Source organism: Hyperoodon ampullatus (genome assembly GCF_949752795.1).
Source record: "Hyperoodon ampullatus genome assembly, chromosome: X".
NCBI classification, from domain to species: Eukaryota; Metazoa; Chordata; class Mammalia; order Artiodactyla; family Ziphiidae; genus Hyperoodon; species Hyperoodon ampullatus.
In genome coordinates this window covers 93,382,568-93,400,695 of record NC_136913.1, presented here as the reverse complement: position 1 = coordinate 93,400,695, position 18,128 = coordinate 93,382,568, and the positions used below count along the sequence as shown (strand labels likewise).

The 18,128-nt window shown below is 49.4% G+C and overlaps 1 protein-coding gene across 1 annotated transcript in view; it reads right to left on the bottom strand.

Annotated features, from left to right (window-relative positions):
* Positions 1-583: 583 nt before the first annotated feature.
* Positions 584-18,128, bottom strand: part of FRMPD3 (FERM and PDZ domain containing 3) — a gene marked incomplete at its 3' end in the record, with an annotated part of 57,684 nt that continues 40,139 nt past the window's right edge. The window contains exons 12-14 of the mRNA XM_079727628.1: positions 16,636-16,780; positions 5,105-5,926; positions 584-3,528 (exon numbers count right to left, since the gene is read on the bottom strand). Of these exons, the coding sequence (XP_079583754.1) occupies positions 584-3,528; positions 5,105-5,926; positions 16,636-16,780 (3,912 nt within the window). The remainder of the gene's footprint in view (positions 3,529-5,104; positions 5,927-16,635; positions 16,781-18,128) is intronic.

Here is an 18,128-nt window from a genome sequence, read left to right as displayed (position 1 = left end):
AAACAGCTGAGCGCGGCTGTTTTCTGCAGACCCACTACCCGGGGAAAAGGCCCTCCAGGGTGGCTCCTGCCGAGTGAGTGTGAGCCCAGGGTGGGCGGGCACGTCTGGACTGTGTGCCCGAGCCTCTCCGCTCGCTCGGCGCTGTGGCCTGCTGCTACTGCCACAGCTCCCCAGAGAGGCACAGGAGCCAAGAGGAGCTCAGGGCCCACGGGCCTCCTGCTTTAGGCCCGCCTCCGTCCGGCTCCCACGATGGAGCAGGAAGCGGACCTGATGTCACGTCTCAGCCCTAGAGAAGAGAGGCAATACAGCTCTGCGGCAGGCGTAGTGACCGGGGTGGGGGGGGGGGCCTTGGCCCTCACAGTGACGCCCAGAGGCCAGGGAAGGGGTGAGGATACCCAGGGTGGCAGGTGCCGGGAGCCCTCGGGGACTGCCTCAATGCACGGAGCTGTCACTCCCTGGAGACTGAGGGCTCTGGGACCCTGACTGGCCCAGCAGACACCTATACTCACCACAAGATGCAAAGACCACAAAGCTCAAACCTGGGGCCACAGTTGGGGAAGGGGGGCAGGCCCGGGCAGATGGCCTACTTAATAAGGGTTTTTAAGGAGCGGGTGAATGTGCTCATAACAGTCGCTGAAGCGGGGGAGCCCGGTGTGTGACCCGCGGCGACTGCCTGCTGCTGCTGCTTAAGGCTCCGGGCGGTGGACTCCTCGGCTGCGCGCAGCAGGAAGGTGTAGTTCCTCACCACCTCTTCCACCTTGGCCAGCAGCTCTTGGCGCTGGGCCTCAGAGCGCACGATGAACACCAGCCGCACGAACGTCTCAATGAGGCTGCTCAGCACCTGGAAGCTGCCCGTGATGGCCGCCAGCATGTGAGTGGGGCTCTTGTCCACGTTGGCCACACGGCGGCAGGAGGCCCGCAGCTCCTTGAACTTGAGAGCCAGCTCGAGCTTGTACTCAGAGATCTGGGAGACATAGGGCTTGGGGGCGCGGGCCTCGGGGCTGGCCACGCACTGCCGCAGGACCGTCAGCAGCTCGTTGGTGTCCAGCCGGGCGGCCAGGAAGCCGTCGGGCAGGCCGTAGGCATGGGCCCGCAGGGCGTGGATCTTGGCCAGGCTCCCCTCGAAGGTGGACACCCGCAGGTCGATCTCCTGGGTGCGGGAGGCCTCCGGGCTGCTGCAGGTGGCGGCATCCAGCACCTGCAGGGTCCTGCTCACCACGGGCACCACCTGCTCGTCCAGCTTCATGCCGGGCAGGATCTTCATGGGGATGGAGTAGGAGAGCTCGTCCTTGCCATCGCTGGTGTCATCCGCCATGTCACACTTGCGGTAGTAGAAGCAGTAGCGGATGGAGCAGCACTTGCCGCTCTCGCTGTCCTCGTCCAGCTCCGCGGGCTTCCGGTACACCTCTTCCGGCAGTGAGAACACGGCCATCTGTCTGGGGCCTTTGGTCTCAGGGGCAACGTGGACGTAGGAGGGGTCTCCCAGGGTCGGGGATTCCAGCGACTTGCTTTTGGGACCCACGCCTAGGGGGTGGCCTGCCTCTACCTCCTTGGCCTCCCTGGGCAGCATGCCCAGAGGTGGGTGCGGGTAGACATCCGAGGTCAGCGAGGCCCTGTCGCCCTGGTCCAGCTCACTGATGCTGTAGCGGCGCATCAGCTTCCTGTAGTTGGGAGCTCCTAGACACTCGCCCCCCGAGGCACATGTGGTCAGGCATGAAACCCCGCTCTCAGGGTCCGATCGGCACTCTCGGGATTCCAGGCTGGTGGAGCGGATGCGCCGGACACTGGTGGGGCTGCCGAGGCTCAAGCCTGGGCCGGCCTCTGGCTGCCTCTGGGTAGGGGGGACCCTGGCCCTCTCCCTCCCCCCGAGGCCAGGCACCGGCGTCTGGGGGGCCTGAGGCCGGGCCCCCCGGCACATGCGCTTGCAATCACAGCTGCGCCTCTGCTCTCGGGACATGCCGGGCCCCTGCTGCACGGGGCTGCTGCGGAGCTGGCAGCTGCAGCGGCCTGGAGCTGGGGGTTGCAGGTACTCGGTGCCCGACAGCTCCCCCTGGCTCGGTGGCTTGAGAAGTTCCTCAAGGAACTCCAGCTCATACTGCTTCACCTTCTGCAGCTGGGCCTGCCGCTCATCGGTCTCCTTCTTCTGGCGGGTTGGGAAGGTGGCGGAGAATAAGTTGCGGAGCCGGAAAGGACCCCGGGACGATTTGGGTTTGGTGGGGCCTTCGGAGGCCAAGTGGGCTCCATCCAGGGTCGTTTCGATCTTTCTGGAGGGCATGGTGCTCACCTGCCGGCTGGCAGCCTGAGGCCTCAGCGGGCTCTGGCCTCGCTGCTGACAGCTGGGGCTCTGGCCTCGCGGCGGGCAGCTGGGGCTCTGCAGAACCATGGGGTAGCCGGCTCGGGGGACCAGGCTGGTGTCTTCAAGCTTGCTGCTTTGGGGGGTGCTCTCCAGCTGCCCCTTCTCCCCCTGGCCGGAGATGGTGCCCTGCTTGTGCAGGGAAGGCTTAGCACCCTCAGGCCCGCCCTTGCCTGCCACCTCCCCGGTACCTTGCTTGCCCACTGACTCTCGACTCGCTCGAGAAAGATAGCTTTTGGGAGGGAAACTTTGAATAAGCAGCCTGTCCTCTTGTGAGGAGAGGTGCAGGCTATCAGCTCGGCTGCCTGTGGGTGCTCTGGAGCCGGAAGAGACCTCTGGGCTCAGCTGCGGCTGGGAATTCCGTGAGGCCTCTGGAGCACTGGGACTCATTTTGAACTTGAGATTCTTATTGGCACTGCTGCTCATCATGCTAACTTCTGGCCTTCCCATACTGACCTCTGACCTCCCCATGCTGGCCTCTAACCTCTCCCCACTGTTGGGGGGGCTCCCTAAGGCCCCGCCAGGGGCAGATAAACTCTTAGTATGAACCACCTGCTGTAGGGTGGCCGAGATGATGGCTGGGGTCACACTGCCCTTTGGGTCCAGGATAAGCTTGGGGCTCAACCTGACCTCCTTGGGCAGGCTCTCCCTTAGCTCAGGGACCTGCTCTTCACTGAGGGACGGTGTGGCCACCCTCAGTGACATCTCTAGGCCTGCCCGAGTGTGGCCAGGCCCTTTGTCCTCAGGAACTGGGGACAGCAGGCTCAGATTCTTCTGCTCACTCAGCTGAGGGGACAGTGCTGGGTCCACAGCCAGGGCGTACGTTTGCTCGTGCTGTGGCTGCGCCTCAGACGGGGGCACCTTCCTCCGAGCACCAGGGGCGCCAGGACTCTGGCCTGTGACAGCTGGCTGGAGGGATGGGTTGGGATCCAGGCGCCCGAGAGAGTAAGGGGCCGTGAGAACGGCCTGGGCTGCACAGCTCTGGATCCGGAAGGGCAGGTCCTTGCGGGCCAGGAGGCTGTCCTTGTTGAGATGCTGGGCCAGGAAGTAGGTGGTATTCTGGTGTTGCTTCATGGCTGACATCACCTCCGACATGTCCGTGAGCTCCGAAGAGTTGGTTTCGTGGCCCGAGTCCAGCGATGATTCAGGGGTGATTGTGGCCAGCACAATCAGACCTGGAGGGACAGGGATAGGGTCTGCAGCATTTACTCGTGTCAAGTCCTTTCCAACCATATGTAGAGAGTCTATGAGGGTCGAGGTTAGTCAGCAGGATTTCAAGCTGGAAAAATCCCGTCAGGCCTGGGGGGCCTGCAGGGCTGAGGGTGGGAGGTCGGGAGGGGAGGGGACAAAGAAAGGCAAGCCGGGAGAGGGGTGATGAAGGGCCGGAATCCGAAAGAGAAACAAAAGAGGCCTAGAGAAGATCTGGGCAGTTTGATGGCAAATTAACATGCAAATCATAGGCAAAACAATATGCTAATCATCACTATTTTTAGATTCAACAGCTAGGAAATTTGTGTTAATTGTCCCGAAGAGAGCCAGCAAAGAGAGCTCCCTCTCTCTCTGGCCCTCCTCATCTGGCCAGGCCTGCCTACAGTCCCTGCAGCTGAGGCCATTTAGCTGAGCGTGGCCTCTCTCTGGCTATCACATGGGCCTCTAGCCTGGGAGCAGCCAGTGCTTGGAGCTCCAGACTCTGAGCAAAGAGAAATGCCAGGCCTGGGGGCCGAACACATGGGGGCCGCCCGACACCAAGGATGCGCTCACATACAGAAGAGGCAGGTACTCGCCCTGGTCAGCGAGGCTCCCTCTGACCCCAACTGCTTCACCCTCTCTGTCCCCACTTGCCCTCGCCTCACAGGCTTTCTCATATGCCTTATTCCTCCCAATTTCCTTCCTGTCACTGTATCACTGACCTCTTTGTTTGAAGGCGTATGTGTGTGGAAGGATGTATGTGTGACTATGGGTGCATGTCTGACATCCGTGTTTGTCTACAAGATGGATGTACGTGGGTCTATAACAGGGAATAGCATGCATGCTGTATAGTTTGCCCACCAAATAATAATAATAGTGGCTACCACTTACTGAGTCCCTACTATGTGCTAGGAAGTGTTTATGTACTTTGCATGAATGATCTCATTTAATCCTCACAACAACCCTACAGTGATAGGACTATTGTTCTCAAATCCATTTAAGATGACAAAAGTGAGGCTCAGAGAGGGTTAAGTGCCAAAGCAAAGGTGACACTGAAAGTGTTGAAGAAGCCAGGACTTGGATGCGTCTGACTGAGAGCCAAAGCTCTTAGGCGGATAAAGGCCTCAGCCCTGAGCGGTGAGGGCTCCTGGCTCCCCTGATCCCAGGTCCCTAGGTGGTTAGTTGGTCATTTTGTTTTTCTTCCAGTCATATGCATGCTGGATGTTCTTTGCCTGTCTTCTATAGCTCTCACAATCTTGCTCTGATCCTCCATCCTGGCCTGGCTCCGTAGCTGTCACGGCCCCAATGCCTGGGGTCCATCGGCAAGACATTTCCAAAGCGATGGAATGGTGAGAGCCAGAGCTCTAGCGGGGGCTGAGCAGCAGATCCCTGCCGCAGCTTCGTCGCCCCCCCGACCCTACCTGAACGGCCTCTGGCCCATGCACTGCCCTGACACACCACGCTGACTTTGACCTCTGCTTGGGAAGAAGAAATGTCACCTGCTGGGCCTGCCTGGCCAGGAGAAGGAAAGGGAGGCAAGAGGGAGGAGGAACGCGCTGTTACCTGCAGTCTGAGGGGCTGGGGGGTGTGGTCCATCCTCTGAGGCTGCCAGGGCTTCCAGAGCCTGCAGAGTGGACACCAGGGCATCATCTAGCTCCTGGGCATGATCTCGGACTGTCCGGGTCTGCACGCTGTCAATCAGTGTCACCGGAATCTCATCATACAGGAGCCCACGCAGGTGGCGTCCTTGCTCCTGGCTCTGGACGGCCCGGCGCTTGGGGTCCTCTTCATCAGAACTGTTGTCTCGGAAACCAGGAGGTGGGGCAGCAATGGAAGGCAACAGCGAAGTGCTCTCATCTTCCTCCTCTTCCTCCTCCTCACTCCCGGGGGGTGGGAGGGACATCAAGTCTACCATATTGTCACGAGAGGAGCCAGACCTCCCACCTTTGCGAGGGCCCAGATGCTCCTGGAGTTTGGCTTTGCAAGAGTCACAGTAGAAATTCAGGGCTTCAGCCCCAAGGGAATTTTCCAAAGTGTAGGACCGGGCCCTGCTGGCACAAGGCTCATGGTCTAGGCTAGCTGCATCAAAGTCATCAGGGATCACATCATAACCTTGGCCAGAACTCTTGGACGTGGGGTCAGACTTGGTCCGGGGCCTGGTCTCCTCAAAGAAGATTAAGTTCTCATTGACATCTGTCCGGCTTTCCTGATCCTTCCTTTGTTCCCGCATGTGGAGGTAGCAAAAGCTGACAAGCTCAGAGTCGGCAGGCGGGGGCGTGCAGCGGCTCGACTTCCTGGGGCTGGTGCCCATGCTGCCCACATAACTACTCTCCTTTTTCCCCAGGTGGCCCCCAGTGACAGGGCGGTGGGCGCTGTGCATGTAATCTAAACCCAGAAAGAGAATCAACACATGAGCCCTGGTGCTGAGGACTGTGGCTGAGTTTCCTTGGAGTCTCGGGCCTGGGTCTCTGGTGCCCAGTTGGGTGGTAGGTACTGAGAGGGAGCATTATCTGGCTGCTAGAGAGGAGGGGAAGGGGCAGCCATGCTGCTGCTGCCCCTGAAAGTAAAGTGAGCAGAATCAAATGGCCTGGGCTGCTAATAGCCCCATCACCGGTGAAATGGGAAAAGGCATGGGCTGGGGTGGGGGTGAACACCTTGATATCTGGGCACAGCTGGACACTTACACGGGTATGTCTGGTCTGAGAGTCAGCTCTAGGGTGAGGTTTGTTTTATGTCCCCCCTGGAACTGTCCCTGTCTCAAACCCCACTCTATTCAGAATCTGTCCCACCCCCAGTGCTCTGTTACACTCGTGTTATGCTGGATCTCTTGAGGCAGAAGGAAATGAATCTGACAGGTTAGTAGTGGTTCAGTGGGCAAGTGTAAAATAGGCTAGTACAGTCCCAAGAGTGTGTATTTCAAAGAGGATTTTCGATGGAGGGACCCTAAAAGAACAGAGCTCGGGCTTCCCTGGTGGCACAGTGGTTGAGAGTCCGCCTGCCGATGCAGGGGACATGAGTTCATGCCCCGGTCTGGGAGGATCCCACATGCCGTGGAGCGGCTGGGCCCGTGAGCCATGGCCGCTGAGCCTGTGCATTCGGAGTCTGTGCTCTGCAACGGGGGAGGCCACAGCAGTGAGAGGCCCGCGTACAGCAAAAAAAAAAAAAAAAAAAAAAAAAGAATAGAGCTCTACTAGTAAAATTCAGTGCATCTGAATGTGTAAAGCATATGAGGGATACGCTGGGATGTGGGAGGAGGGTGGGGGGAGCATTTTTGTCAATTCCTCAAATCATAGCATTTCTCTGTATTCATACAGGGCTAGCCTGCCTGCTCTACATACATGTAGCAAAATGTTCTGGTCAACAGTTTTAAACAATGGTAAGTGTGTGCATCTGAGAATTATCCATAACAAATGCTTTCTTTCTGGTTTCTCTCTTTTAGTCTGTTTTGGGGACCCCTTCCCGTGTTATCTGTGAGAATATACTCAGACAATGCCAATTCCCTTTGCTATCAGCAGACAGACAGACAGATGGCAGGCATTAACTTAGGCTAAGGTCATACACATGATCCTATTTAATCCTCACAGCAACCCAGTGAGGTAGGTGCTATCATTATCCCCATTTTACAGACAAAGAAACTGATCCATTCGTTTTGTGACTTACACAAGGTCACATGAGTTGTAAATGGCAGTATGGATTCTTTTTTAATTTTTTTTTTTTTGGCCACGCCACGTGGCTTGTGGGGTCTTACTTTCCTGACCAGGGATTGAACCTGGGCCCTTGGCAGTGAAAGCACAGAGTCATAATCACTGGACCGCCAGGGAATGCCCTGGCAGTCTGGATTTGAGCCCAGGTTTGAGGGTCTACAAAGCCCATGTTTTTTTTTTTTTCTTAAACATCTTTATTGGAGTATAATTGCTGAAACACACCACATGCTTTCTGGCCTTAAGTAATAACAAGGTGAAATAAGAAATTAACCAAGTGCAAAACTTGCTGTCTTTCAAGTGAATTTTAGGGCTTTGATTTATTGTTTATGAAGGAAGTAGGCACTACTTCCTCAGAAGACAAGAATCAGCATTTGTAGAAGATAAAAGGGAGCCAGGTGCCTATTTCTGGATTCATTTGTAAAGCTGTGTGGGCGAGTGTAAAAAAAAAAAAAAAAAAAAAAAAACAACAGAGAAAAACAAGCGCAACCATACCCTGGGGGCCTTTCTCTCATTTCCTAGGTTATATACAGTGTATTTTTTTTTTTTTTTTTGAAATATACATTCTTTGTTTTTACATCTTTATTGGAGTATAATTGCTTTACAATGGTGTGTTAGTTTCTGCTTTATAACAAAGTGAATCAGTTATACATATACATATGTTCCCATATCTCTTCCCTCTTGCATCTCCCTCCCTCCCACCCTCCCTATCTCACCCTCCCTATCTCACCCCTCTAGGGTGGTCACAAAGCACCAAGCTGATCTCCCTGTGCTATGCGGCCGCTTCCCACTAGCCATCTATTTTACGTTTGGTAGTGTATATATGTCCATGCCACTCTCTCACTTTGTCACAGCTTACCCTTCCCCCTCCCCGTATCCTCAAGTCCATTCTCTAGCAGGTCTGTGTCTTTACTCCCGTCTTGCCCCTAGGTTCTTCATGACCATTTTTTTTTTAGATTCCATATATATGTGTTAGCATACGGTATTTGTTTTTCTCTTTCTGACTTACTTCACTCTGTATGACAGACTCTAGGTCCATCCACCTCACTACAAATAACTCAGTTTCGTTTCTTTTTATGCAAAGCCCATGTTTTTTAACCATTACCCTATAGTTCATCATGGTTCTCAAGATGCTGGGAAAAAAAATCTCAAATGCCCTTCAAATTCCAGCTGGACAGGGTCAATGTGTCAGTGTTGCTTTTCATTAGTGCTTACAGCCATCACAAAAGCATGGTGCTGTCACTTAACAATAGAGCCCTGAAATACACGAAGCAAAACCTGACTGAATTGAAAGGAGAAATACACAAGTCGAATTGAAAGGAGAAATACACAAGTCAACGGCAACAGTTGGAGACTTCAATACCCTACTTTCAATAATGGATAGAACAACTAGGCAGAAGATCAACAAGGAAATAGAGGACCTGAACAGCACTATAAACCAACTAGACCTAATAGAAATCTATAGACTATGTCACCTAACAGTAGCAGAATATACATTCAGCTTAAGTACACCTGAAACATTCTCCAGGACAGACCATATGTTAGGTCATAAAATAGACCTCAATGAATTTAAAAGGAATGAAATCATATAACGTATGTTTTTTGAGCACAACAGAATTAAATTAGAAATTAATAACAAGGAAATTTGGGAAATTCATATATGCGTGGAAATTAAATAAAACATTCCTAAATAACCAATGGGTCAAAAGAGGAGTCAAAGGAAATTCGAAAATACTTGGACATGAATGAAAATGAAGACAGTATATGAAAACTTATGAGATCTAACTAATGTAGGGTTTAGAGGGAAATTTATAAACACCTACATTTAAAAAAGAAGAAGGATTTCACATCAATTACCTGACCTTCCACCTTACAAAACTTGAAAAAGAAGAGCGAACTATGGGAATTCCCTGGTGGTCCAGTGCTTAGGACTCCACGCTCTCAGTGCTGTGGCTCAGGTGCAAGCCCTGGTCAGGGAACTAAGATCCTGCAAGCCACACAGCACAGCCAAAAACAAAACAAAACAAAACAAAGCAAACAAAAAACAAACTAAACCTAAAACAAAACAGGCAGAAGGAAAGAAATAATAAAGTATAGAGGATACAAAAATGGAGAAAAATCGATGAAACTAAAAGTTGGTTCTTTGAAAACATCAATAATAATAACAAACCTTTAACTGTACAGACCAGGCAAAAAAGAGAAGATTCAAATTACTAAAATCAGGAATGAAAGAAGGGACATCACTGCTGACTCTACAGGTATGGAATCATTTATAAGGTGAATATTTTGAATAAACTTATGCCAACAAATTAGATAACCTGAGATAAAAGGACAAATTCCTAGAAATACACAAATTACCAAAACTGACTTAAGAAGACAGAAAATCTGAATAGGCCAATAACAGGAAGATAAACTGAATTAGTAATTAACTCTCCCCAAATCAATCAGGTCAGTCAGTCAGTCAGTCAGTCCAGGCCCAAATGGCTTCACTGGTGAATTTTGTCAAATGCTCAAAGAAGCATTTATAGTAATTTTTCAAAAACCCTTCCAAGAAATAGAAAAGGAAGGGATACTTCTCAACTCATTTTGTGATGCCAATATTACCTTGCTACCATAACCAGACAAAGATATCACAAGAAAACTACAGACCAATATTTCTTATGAATTTAGATACAAAATATAATATAGATCTCAACAAAATACTAGCAATCTGAATCCAGAAACATATACCAAGAATTATACACCATGACCAAGTGGGATTTACTGCAGGAATGCAAGGTTGATTTAACATCCAAAAATCAATTAATGTAATACACCATGTTAATAGAACAGAGGACAAAAGCCACATGATCATCTCAATAGACACAGAAAAATCACTTGACAAAGTCTAACACCTTTCATGATAAAACTCGACAAAATGGAACTTCCTCAACACGATAAAGGTTAACTATAAAAAACCTAAGCTGGGCTTCCCTGGTGGTGCAGTGGTTAAGAATCCACCTGCCAATGCAGGGACATGGGTTCAAGCCCTGGTCCGGGAAGATCCCACATGCCGCAGAGCAACTAAACCCGTGTGCCACAACTACTGAGCCTGCACTCTAGAGCCTGCAAGCCACAACTATTGAACCCGTGTGCCACAACTACTGAAGCCCATGCACCTAGAGACCATGCTCCGCAACAAGAGAAGCCACCACAATGAGAAGCCTGTGCACCTCAACGAAGAGTAGCCCCCGCTCACCGCAACTAGAGAAAGGCCGCGCGCAGCAACGAAGACCCAAAACAGCCATAAATAAATAAACAAACAAACAAGTAAATAAAAACAAAGCTAACATCATACTTGATGGTGAAAGACTGAAAGCTTTCCCCCTAAAATAAGGAAAAGTCCAGAATTTCCATTTTCACCACTTCTATTCAACACCATACTTGGATTTCTAGCCAGGACAATTAGACAGTAAAATGAAATACAGTCATCCAGACTGGAAAGGAAGAAGTAAAACTATCTCTATTTGTAGATGACATGATCTTATATAAGGAAAAATCCCAAGGAATCCACTAATAAGCTATTAGAACTAATAATCTCAGCAAGGTTACAGGATAAAAGCTTAATATACAAAAATCAATTGTATTTTTATGCACTAGCGATAAACAGTCTAATAGTAAAATTAGGAAACAATTCTATTTATAATAGCATCAAAAAGAATAAAATACTTAGGTATAAATTTAATAAAAGAAGTACAAGGCTTGTATACTGGAAACTACAAAACATTTGTGAAAAAAATTTGAAGAAGATTTAAATAAATGGAAAGACACTCTATGTTCATGGACTGGAAGACTTAATATGGCTAAGATGGCAATACTTCCCAAATTGATCTACAGATTCAACACAGTCCCTATCAGAATCCCAGCTGACTTTGTAGAAACTGATAAGCTAATTCAAAAATTCACATGGAATCACAAGAGACCCAGAATAACCAAAACAATCTTAAAAAGAAGAACAAAGTAGGAGGGCTCATACTTCCCAATTTTAAAATTTAACTACGAAGCAATGGTAATCAAAATTGTGGTACTGGCATAAGGCTTAGACATTATAGGTTATATGGAATAGAACTGAGAGTCCAGAAATAAACTCTCTTTTATGGTCAAATCGCCCAATTTAAAAATGAGCAAAGGATTTGAATAGATATTTCACCAAAAAAGATATGCAAATGGCCGATAAGCACACGAAAAGATGCTCAACATCACTAATTATTATGGAAATGCAAATCAAAACTACAGTGAGATACCACTTCACATCCGCTACAATGGATATAATAAAAAAGATGAACAATACAAGTGTTGGCAAGGATATGTTGAAATTGTAAACCTCCAACATTTCTGATGGGAATGTAAAATGATGCAGTCACTTTGGAAAACAGTTTGGCAGTTTCTCAAAATTAAACATAGAACAGCAATCTTACTTCTAGATATAAATACCCAATAGGAATGAAAAAATGCTTCCCTACAAAAACTTGTACATCAATGTTTATAACATCATTATTCATAATAGCCAAAAGGTGGAAACAACCCAAATGTCCATCAGCTGATGAATGGATAAACAAAATGTGGTCTATCCATACAAAGGGATATTATTAGTCAACAAAAAGAAATGAAGTACTGATACATGCTACAACATGGATGACCCTTGAAACATTATGCTAAGTGAAAAAACCAAGCTACAAAAAGACCATATATTATATGATTCCATTTATACAAAATGTCCAGAATAGGCAAAGCTATAGAGACAGAAAAGTCAATTAGTGGTTGCTTAGGGCTGGGTGGTGATTTGGGGGTGGGGGAATGGGGAATGAGTGCTAATGGGTACGGAGTTTGTTTTAGAAGGGGTGAAAACATTCTAAAACTAAATTGTGGCAAGGGACTTCCCTGGTGGCTCAGTGGCTGAGAATCTGCCTGCCAATGCAGGGGACATGGGTTCGAGATCTGGTCCGGGAAGATCCCACATGCCACGGAGCAACTAAGCCCGTGCACCACAACTACTGAGCCTGCGCTCTGGAGCCAGCGAGCCACAACTACTGAAGCCCGTGCACCTAGAGCCCGTGCTCCGCAACAAGAGAAGCCACTACAATGAGAAGCCTGCGCACTGCAATGAACTGCAATGCCGCAACTAGAGAAAGCCTGCGACCCAACACAGCGAAAAATAAACAAATAAATAAATTTATTAAAAAAATTGTGGCAAGGATTGTACAACTCTGTGAATATATTAAATACACTCAAAAACACTGAGTTGTGAGCTTTAAATGGGTGAATTTTATGGCTTAGAAATTATGTCTAAATAAAGTTGTTTATTTAAAAAAAAAGCACAGCCCTGGGTACATGATGAACTCCCAATCATTATAAAAAGAGCAAAAATGTGCTCTGTACTTGAAAGGACCTTATGGGGTTTATCTCACATGATCCTGTCAATCCCTCATGAGGTAGGAACTATTATTATCCTCATGATCACACAGCTGGGATATGGCAGAGCAGGGACTGGAACCCAAGTCTTTCTGATTTCAGATCCCAACCCCTGCTGTTTTCCATAAACCATGTTGCCTCTCTATACAGTCAATGTAACCACATTGAGTGGGTTCAGTTTAGACCACAGTGGCTGTATCTAGGGAATTCTGGGTCATTTGGGGGAGTAGTATGTAATGACCTCTGTGCCTTAGGTAAGAAGTGCTCTAGGGGAGCACTGAGCCAGGAGCACAAACTATCAGTTCAGGAAGTCTCTACCCGCAGGCACTGTCCATGGGTCCTGGCCATGTACCCGTGCTAACTCCCTGTGACACAGCTGAACAATCAGCATAGCCAGCCTGGCAATAAGCTGCCATCAGAGGTGGCTCCCAGGGGCATGTCCAATAAGCAGGTGGTGACTTCTCTCAGACAAGATCTGGAAGTCTGAAGGTGGCTTCCCTCCCTGCAAGATGGAAACATCTCCCGACATCAGGTTATCAAGGCCAGGTGATGCACAGCCTGCCACTCGGTACTGTGATTTGCAGATCCAAGGAGCAGCATGGGGCTGTGTGGAGGAGAAAATGTGCCTGGAAAAGCCCAAATCTCCTCTGGACAGGTTAGAAATGCCAGTAAAGCCAAGTGCGGTAGGCTGATGGCTGGGACAGCGTGCCTCTCAGGTTGTGAATCTGCTGTAAATTGCTCATCAGCTTTCCCCAAGAGGGATGCCCTAGTCTGTGGCTGTGTACTCAACCACTCGGAAGGCTGACTTAAAAGGAATGCTTGCAAAGAAACAGGACGGTGATCCAAGTAGATCAGCATATATATATGCTCAAATATATATCTCACACACACACACACGCACACACACACACACACGCACACACACACACACAGAGCACGATGTTGACCCAACCAGCTTTCTATTACTTGGCCTTGCTGTATTCTATAGTCCGATGATCATTACTGGTTATAATGACCTAGAAGACTTGGAATACATTCAGGTTCTTTCTGAATCATCATTAAAAAAAAAAAGAGTCTGTTATGTTCAGTCTAGCTTTAGCACTCTGCATGTTGTGCAGTTTTAACTTCATGAAAATCAGTAAGCCATGCATGGGCTATGTAGTAGCCTTTAACCAGAATATTCAATTCACTAGACCAAACTGTTTTCTAACCATGGGAGAACATGTAGAGTGCGTTCCTCCAACTGTGGTCCCAGTTGGGGCCCCCAAAGCCTTATTTTCCTGGATTTCCCCAGGACACAAGCGAATTCAAGGCTGGAGAGATGGTAGCTGCCTCTGGACTTCCCACCAGCGGTACAGCTGGAGAACCGGTATTTGTCTGAGCCTTTCTCAAGCCCAGGTGTTGTTCTGTTGTGTCAGCTGAATTTCCCCTAAATAAATGCAAATGTACTTGCTGCATTGACGTTATCCCTTTAATCATCTGTCCATATTCCCCCACTAGACTGTAAGCTTGGTGAGGGCAAAGACCACATCTGTTACTCATGGCTCTATCCACAATGCCTGGCACATAATGAATACTCGAGAAATAGTTGCTGGGTGAATAAATGAAATACCTACTGTGGGGAAACTCCTGATAAAGCCTAAGAGGTAATCCCTTCCCTCCCACTTCCCCCTTTTCCTTTTGTTTTCTCGGCCTCAAAGGAGAGGTGATGCTTTCCTTTTTCCACTTGTGGGTTTAACAGCATCCTTTTGGCCCAGCCAGCTGAGCACTGAGTTGGCTAGCTGGCAGCCAGCAGCTGCAGAGGAACGAGAGTAGAGGGCCGGCCAGAGAGACCAGGCCCTCAGTAGGCTGGAGTTTTGGCCCCCGAGGGAAAAGCCCAGCTGAGGTTGGCAGGATTCCTGTTCCCTATAGGCCTTTGCTAAACAACAGTTAGCACTGGGGCTTCTGTTCTGAAATGAAAGTGCGGGCCAATGGAGGAAACCCATCTCACTTTGTACCAGGGACTGATGGCCCCTCACTGTAGCCTGGGCAGAGGTCTCCTCAGTGGTGCTGCTTCCTCCTTGCCCGTCCTTGGGGCCATGGGATAAGATGTGCATACCAGCCCCCGAGAAGCGGAGCTGTGCGGCTCACCCTGTCCCACTGGCCAAGAGCACTGGGTGGCTGCTGTTGAACCCAGCGTCTAACAGTCCCAAATGCCACACATCTGGGCCCCAAGCGTGGACTCAGGGCCTTGGGGAAGTGAAGCACTGCAAACAGCAGGGACACCACTGTTGTCCATGTGGCTCCTGTATGGACAGAGAAGCCTTGTGCTACAGGCAGCCTGAGCCCCCGTCACTCTGCAGGCCCAAGGGGGCTCTCAGGAATCAGAGAGGGGCTCTAAAGCCATGCCCAGCATTTCTAGAAGTCTCCTTTCCAGGCTGCAACACCTCCAAGAGAAATCGATTTGCCTTTGGAACAGCTTCCCTCTTCCCTTTCTTCCTCTCTGTCCTGCTCAGTAAGAGGTATCATTGGGTGTGATGACAGAGAGGAAGACCACAGGGGACACTGACAAAGCTAATGCTGGCCTTGCCTTCCTTTGGCCATCAGAGGTTTGATAGGACAGATGGCCACCTGCTTCAGAGCTATTCACCTGGAGGCGTGTGGCAGCTCAGCCCCTGGGCTGCTTCTATTCTAAGTCAGTTCCTTTGCTTCTCTATGTGGAGCCTCCTTCATATGCTTTGAGGCCGCCTATCCTTTCCCACATCTGTGGTGGATTGCCTTCTAATTCCTGTGGACGTGATGAGATGTAAACGTGGGCCTGTCACGACGTTCGTGATGAAGAGATCATGAGGTGAGAGGGTGGGTGTAGGTACACGGCCCACGGGGTGCTGGTCATCCATCAGGAGTGTGTTTCTAGGGGCTTCCCTGCTGGTCCAGTGGTTAGGACTCCGCGCTTCCACTGCAGGGGGCCCTGCAGGTTCGATCCCTGGTCGGGGAACTAAGATCTTGCAAGCTGTGCAGCGTGCCCCCCACAACCAAAAAAAAAAAAAAAAAAAGGAGTGTTTCTACTCTCAAACTCCTCGCTCTAGATCACATGTGACTACGCCGTAAACCAAGACAGCCTTGAAGAGAGAAGAAAGAGTCAAGCGGCAAGGCAAGTGGATGGAGCCATCAGCACGTGAGGAGGGTGACTCCTGGGTGGTCAGTCTCAGCTTCCGCCCGTGATGTTTGGGTGCAGGGATGGGGAAAGCCTCGGATCTAATATGTAGAGTACCTGTTCTTTGGGTCTCCCCCTTCTCCTCCTACTTTGGTTCGGGGCAGCAGCATCTGGACTGGGCCGATTTGTCCTGAGGCCCCTGTTTGTGTCATCACCAGGACAGCCCTGAGGGGTGGCTGTACTGAGTTGCCTAACTGGGAAGCCTTCTGTTTGGGGGCAGCACTTGACCCTCTTCTTAGTGATCGTCCCCTCCTATCTCCAAGCCTCCTGCTGGACTGCATTCTGGGCCTGCACAGCCTTTCCTACCCCAGCCTTCCTTGGCCTCTTACTTCAGGCAGCTCTGTCAATGCCGACTCTGATGGACAAAGAAAGGTTTTAGCTTCATTTTCCACCTCCACTTTCAACGAAGCCAGAACACCCGTGCATCTCTCTTAGATCACTGTAGCTCTAAAGCTTTGCCTTAGATCCAATGCAATTCTCGCATTGGCTCTATGTATTGCTCGTTTGCTATTTTTATCTTACGTTCCTTGATCAACTCAGACACAAGGTATTGTCACAGGCATCCTTTGTGGGACAGGCCCATCTGAAGGCCAGCTGTCTTTTCCACTGTCTTGTGCCACGTAGGACGCAGTGGTACAGCATGGGCTCCTGGTAAACCAGGCGCTGGCAGAATGGGGTGAGCATTCCTCCATGTCTCCAGGGTCCAAAGGGCCTCTGTTACACTGAAAACCGAGACTGAGCCCTACCTGCCTTGATCATTGGAGGTGGAAGAGGCTGGCTAGCGGGCCTGGAGAAGACCATCTTCCTGGAATCCAGCAGGAGGCGGCAGTACCCCGCAATCAGGCAGGCAAAGTTGGTGGCTTCGGGCCACTCCATCAACAGCACCAGAGGCTGGGGAAGACATGGGACGAAATGTGAGGACACAGGAAGGAGCGGAGCAGGTGCGTGTCCAGGAGAACAACAGCAAAGGCAAGATGACTTGCATAGTTATGAGAACATACTTTCTGAACCCCAAATTAAGGCACATAGCCTGACAAATAATTTCTTCTGATTTGAGAATTTATTTATAGTAAACTCTTACCCAGGTATCAAAACTAAATCAACCCTTAATTACACATTTAATGAACCACTTTTACTGAAAAAGACTAAAATAATATAGCATCACATGACTGCTGTGTGGCTGTTTGGGTTTTTTGGGGCTCAGCAGATGTGCAGGCCTGCCGGGAGAGCAGGGCTGAACCTGGGAGTCTAGGCTAGGTTGGGGAACATCCTTGACAGGAAGTTCCTCAAGTGCACAAACTATCTCTTGCTCATTGCTATAACCCGCTATGGTACCCAGAACAGCTCCCTGGACATGGACACTGTGCAATCTGGTTCTCACTGTGTCTTCTGGGCCACAAAGTCTTTATGGTCTGCAGTCCTGCTCAGACCTTCATGCTCTCCCCATTTTCCTCTGTTTCCCAAAGTTCTCTCACGATGTTAACTGGTGCTCCTTAAAAGAGTTCCTTGGTCAAATATGTGGTGAAACGCTGAGTTAAACAAAGCTATGCAGATAGTTATACTTATGGGAATTCTCAGATCCTTTAATATATTAACGTGCACTGTGAAACTTCAAGAGGGCTTTAGTATTCCAACTTTTTCCAATTATTTGATGGAAAAATCTATTTTCATAGAACATCTCATGGTAGTAGGGTTGCTTTTTCTGTTTTGGTTTGTTTAACCCACGTTGGAAAATACTAGCATACCCTGTTGACTTCTGTTCCTGACCCCAAATCAGTCAAATTAATCTTGATGTTAGCTAGTTGACTGCTTCAGAGACCTGGCAATGATATACCAAAAAAATCAGCAGCTTTTTAAGAAACCTTCCCAATATCTGCGTTGTAATTTTATGGTTTGAAAATAAAACTGGGTCAGACTGAAGTCAGCCACGAGAGTATTCTCCCTGCCATAGGGCAGTGGCCTCCAGATAAAGACCACTGAAGACTGGCTGAAGAGGGAGCCATGGGGTTGTGGGTCATCTCATCTTTTGAGGGTTCCCGGACCAGGCATTAAGAGCTAAAAGAATTAAGAGCAGGGAATGAGTCTCTTCTCTGACTAGTGAGGGGTGAGGAGTGAGGTGAGGGGTGATTAGGGCCCCCACTAGGGTACTGACAGTAAAAAGGGACATAATGAAGACTTGATGGAACTTGGTCACCAACTAGACTAGCCTTCTTTGGCTGGATCATCACCTTGGGAACAA